This window comes from Rhincodon typus, chromosome 38 (assembly GCF_021869965.1).
Source record: "Rhincodon typus isolate 14 chromosome 38, sRhiTyp1.1, whole genome shotgun sequence".
Lineage (NCBI taxonomy): Eukaryota > Metazoa > Chordata > Chondrichthyes > Orectolobiformes > Rhincodontidae > Rhincodon > Rhincodon typus.
The window spans coordinates 1,358,587-1,363,103 of record NC_063369.1 but is presented as its reverse complement, the minus strand read 5'-3'; the positions used below and the strand labels follow the sequence as shown (position 1 = coordinate 1,363,103).

Below are 4,517 nucleotides of genomic sequence, written 5' to 3'. Positions count from 1 at the left end.
GGTTAGATGGGCTTCAGATTGGTTTCACAGGTCGGCGCAACATCGAGGGCCGAAGGGCCTGTACTGCGCTGTAATATTCTATGTTCATCTCTCTGGATGATATATTAAGATGGGTTGAGTGGCCTTCCTCATTCATAGATAGTGACTGGTCAGGACACTGACAGCAATGAGAACTTTCTACTATGTGAAGAAATTACACCCTTTTGTTTTCCTCCTCTTTGCTACCACTACCTCCACTTTCACCAAACCTAGGAGGGCAGTGTGAGCTCTGATGATCAATCACTCATTCTGCCAAAGAATCAGCAGGAGGCGTTGGGAGAGGCCTCACTCATGCTTATTCACAACTCGCCCCAGATTCAACAGCACCTGGACTCTGGAAAGGGATGTGACGACTGATTATTTCTAATCTCCAGCAACGAAATAAATTAAAAATTCTTTGCCACACTAAAAAGAGCATCCAAGACACAAATATTTATTTTCTTTATTCGGTGAGATCTTATACACCTTATTTGCTGCAAAAAGAGACACTCACTAGAAGCAAGAATCTTTAAACAGTGCAGCAATGAGAATAAGAATCTAACACGCAGTTCTTGTGTAAAGTGTTATTCATTAGCCAAACGGCTTTTAGGAAACAGACCTGGTGAACAGTTACTCAGATGAATTAGGATTGCAAAATGAATTGGACAACTTGCTCCTGCTGGTACTTCAGATTGGTGTGCTGTTTCGGTTATGAGTTGCTTGTTAAATCAAGTTGTCATGAGAGTTCTTGCAAAGTTGGATAAAAGTGACATGTTAAGGGACAACCAGGCACTGGGTCGGGTGTGGTGCTGGGATCCTGGTTGAAAATAGTGAATCACTTTTCAATTGTTGTGGCCAGACCCAGATTGGCAAACTTTACACAGACTGGTCTCAGAGGCCTGACTAGAACTTCTCCACATGCTTCAATCAATATTCACAATTAAAAGAGGAAAATAAATTGCATAGCTGATAAATTACTTTTTTTATTCTGAAATTTAAGTTATTTCTTCACCATTGACAGCTTTCCCCTGATCTTCATACATTGTAATGTCCAGGAAGGGCAAAGCACGAGTTCTGAGATTGTCGTTGGGTACTCGGGGGCGAGGTTACTGAGGGACAAAGAGGTTCATGTAAAAGGGGTGGTGGTGGGAGGGGACTGCATGGATCAGTTATGGTGCCAGCCATTTCTGGGAGGGATGGACCACCCCATTACCATGGTAATATAAGATGGGGAAGTTCTTGAGCTGATACCATGGCAATAACAGGGAACTGAATACAGGTCTGGGCCATTATCACAGTCAGGCTAGGCATGAGGCCTAAATCATTGACATGGTGATACAGGAGGAGCAGCTTTGGTCATTACTATGGTGTTAAGGGGGGTGGTGCTGGATTATTACCATGGTGATATAGGGCATAGCCTGGGCCATTACCATGGTGATATGGATGTGGCCTGGGCTGTTACCATGGTGGTGACATGGGCTGTGGGTTTTGCAGGTATGACATCACCACTGCTGAAATTGACAACCTGAAAAACAAGGAGGTGAAAGGTCAGGGATTACAGCAAGAACTCATTGCTAACCATATCACAAAGATGGTCTCCCCCACCCCCACCACACCGGAACAAAATCCCTCCCTACTTCCCCCAACGCAAGTAACTCAAGCACCTTACCCATCCCTCAATCCTTAAAGCTCCATTGCCCAGCTGCAAAACCAGCAAATTATCTGCAAATGTTAAGCTGTACTGAGGGAGCGCCGCATTGTCGGACGGTCAGTGCTGAGGAAGCTCCGCACAGTCGGAGGGTCAGTGTTGAGGGAGTGCCGCACTGTCAGAGGCTCAGTGCTGAGGGAGCATCACACTGTTAGAAATGCAATCTTTCATGAGATGCTAATCGAAATCTAGTCTCTAAGTCATCCAGGGCCACTAGTGTAAGATAAACAGTGGAAGCTCCTTCTATTCTCTGGGGGCCAATACTTCTGTGTCAATCAGCACCATGCTAACAGAGATGTACTGCTTACGTTTCAAATTGCTTTTTGTGGGATCCTCCTGTACTGTGCATGAAAAGTCTACGGTATTTACTAGAATTCAGCAGATATTAGAAGTACACGACAGACTGAGAACCATTTATGATATTTTGAGGTGAACTTAATTAGTTTAATAAGAAAATGTTTCACTTACATGAAGCTACTCATCATTTGTTTTGTGTCTTCAGAACTGCGGGAGTTTGCAAAGCTGATAAAGGAGCAGTAAACAGCAATCCAGGCACACCATTTCAACTAGAGAGAGAGACAGTGCAGTCAGACCCTGAAATATATCCATTGCCGGGCACAGTCAACAGCACAACATCCCCCACATCCCAAAACCAATAGACACCACCAATGTCAAAGCTAGTTATTCTATTTCTGTGTTGACCCTGCAAGTCTCAACATCAGGCTGAATAATTCTGTTATAGTCACTGAAACTGAAGAGAGGCTGAGAGGGTGGGTAAGCAGTACCTTTAACATCAGCCCACACATGCTGAAGATCATCCCCAGTAGGTTCATATAATCAGGAGTTGGATCCTCCAAGGTTGGATTATTATCACTAGCTGGTGGTTTGTACCTGCAATTAAACAACATGATTCTGATACTGAAGTCTGAAAGATGAATAACACAAACCTCTTTCATATAAACCACTGTACTATATACCCAATGTCATACAGAGGAAGATGTGTCCCCACCAGTACTGTACCCCAGTGTTATACAGTGACAGACCTGTCCCCATCAGTATTCTACAGTGTTATATGCAGGGGCCATTATGTCAGAGACTTAGTTCTCCTAGATCCACACCATTGCCTGGGCCCACACTCCCCCTCAGGGATCCACTCTCTCGGATCCCCCATCTTCTCTCTTTGGGATCAACTCTGATGGAGTTTTTTGAAGTAACAAAGAGGATTGATTAGGGCAGAGCGGTGGAGCTGATCTACATCGGCTTCAGTAAGGGGTTCAACAAGGTTCCGCAAGGTAGACTGGTTAGCAAGGTTAGATCACGTGGAATACAAGGAGAACGAGCCATTTGAATACAGAACCGGCTCACAAGTAGATGACAGAGGGTGGTGGTGGAGGGTTGCTTTTCAGACCGGAGGCCTATGACCAGCAGTGTGCCACAAGGATCGGTGCTGGGTCCACTGCTTTTCATCGTTTATGTAAATGATTTGGATGTGAACATAGGAGGTATGGTTAATAAGGTTGTAGATGACACCAAAATTGGGGATGTAGTGGATAGCGAAGGTTACCTCAGAATACAATGGGACCTTGATCAGATGGGCCAATGAGTGGCAGATGGAGTTTAATTTACATAAATGTGAAGTGCTGCATTTTGGAAAGGCAAAGTAGAGCAGCACTTATATACTTAATGGTACTGTCCTGAGGAGTGTTGCTGAACAAAGAGACCTTGGAGTGCAGGTTCATAGTTCATTGAAAGTGGAGTTGCGGCTAGATAGAATAGTGAAGAAGCATTTTGTATGCTTGACTCAGTGCACTGAGTATAGAAGTTGGGAGGTCATGTTGCGGCTGTGCAGGATATTTGTCAGACCACTTTTAGAAAACTGTGTTCAAATGTGGTGTCCCTGCGATAGGAAAGATGTTGTGAAACTTGAAAGGGTTCAGAAAATATTTACAAGGATGTTGCCAGGGTTGGAGGGTTTGAGCTAAAGGGAGAGGCTGAACAGGCTGGGGCTATTTTCACTGGAGCATCAGAGGCTGAGCGGTGACCTTTATAGAAGTTTATAAAACGATGAGGGGCATGGATAGGATGAATAGTCAAAGTCTTTTCCCCAGTGTAGGAGAGTCCAAAACTAGAGGGCATACATAGGTTTAAGGTGAAAGGGGAAAGATTTCAAAGGGACCTAAGGGGCAACTCTTTCACACACAGAGTGGTGCGTGTATGGAATGAGCTGCCAGGGGAAGTGATGGTGGCTGGTACAATTACAACATTTAAAAGGCAACCGGATGGGTTTGTGAATAGGAAGGGTTTAGAGGGATATGGGCTAACGCAAGCATTAGGACTAGATTTATTTATGATTTCTGGTCAGCATAGACGACTTGGACCGAAGGGTATGTTTCCATGCTGTGACTTTCTCCCTGTGTCAGGGATCCATTCGCTCTCCGGGATCTTTACCTCAGAACCTTGTTCGGCCGCCGCGGATCCGCCATGTTGCCGCTGACCCTTCACCCGGAACCGGAAGTCAGACGGTTATGGCGTTTCCGGCCCCTCGGCCTCAGGCCCCGCGTTTCCCGAGGACACGGCTTCGGAGTTTCCCGAGCGGACAGCGCGCAGTGCGGGCCGTGCGCTTCAATGGTAACCGCTGCCTGTTCCCGGCCTCTTCCCCCTGCTCTTCCTCCGCCCCGGGACCCGCCACTTCCTCACCGATCGGGAGCTCACACAGCGCCTCCAGCGGCTGGAGGATCAAACATCCCCGTTATATACCCCTCCCTGTAAACCCCGATACCCCGTTATATAC

General features: G+C 46.1%; 3 protein-coding genes across 4 annotated transcripts in view; 1 reads left to right on the top strand and 2 right to left on the bottom strand.

Moving 5' to 3' along the window:
- The window catches only part of gtf2f1 (general transcription factor IIF, polypeptide 1), a 152,325-nt gene that overhangs the window by 9,087 nt on the left and 138,721 nt on the right, over nt 1–4,517 (bottom strand). The gene's annotated exons all lie outside the window — the stretch shown is intronic.
- wdr83os (WD repeat domain 83 opposite strand) lies at nt 468–4,454 on the bottom strand. Its single transcript, XM_020520973.2, has 4 exons — nt 4,175–4,454; nt 2,512–2,617; nt 2,195–2,292; nt 468–1,543 (listed from the first exon to the last, which is right to left on the bottom strand). Exons 1-4 carry the CDS (start codon nt 4,207–4,209, stop codon nt 1,477–1,479), a joined length of 306 nt encoding a protein of 101 aa, XP_020376562.1. The 5' UTR covers nt 4,210–4,454; the 3' UTR covers nt 468–1,476.
- Nucleotides 4,241–4,517, top strand: part of wdr83 (WD repeat domain containing 83) — a 31,380-nt gene continuing 31,103 nt past the window's right edge. For both annotated transcript variants that reach the window (XR_007265744.1, XM_048617923.1), the window contains exon 1: nt 4,241–4,354. Coding sequence is in view for 1 of the 2 variants with exons in the window: in XM_048617923.1 (XP_048473880.1) it covers nt 4,252–4,354 (103 nt within the window). In the remaining variant the exon portion in view is untranslated. The remainder of the gene's footprint in view (nt 4,355–4,517) is intronic.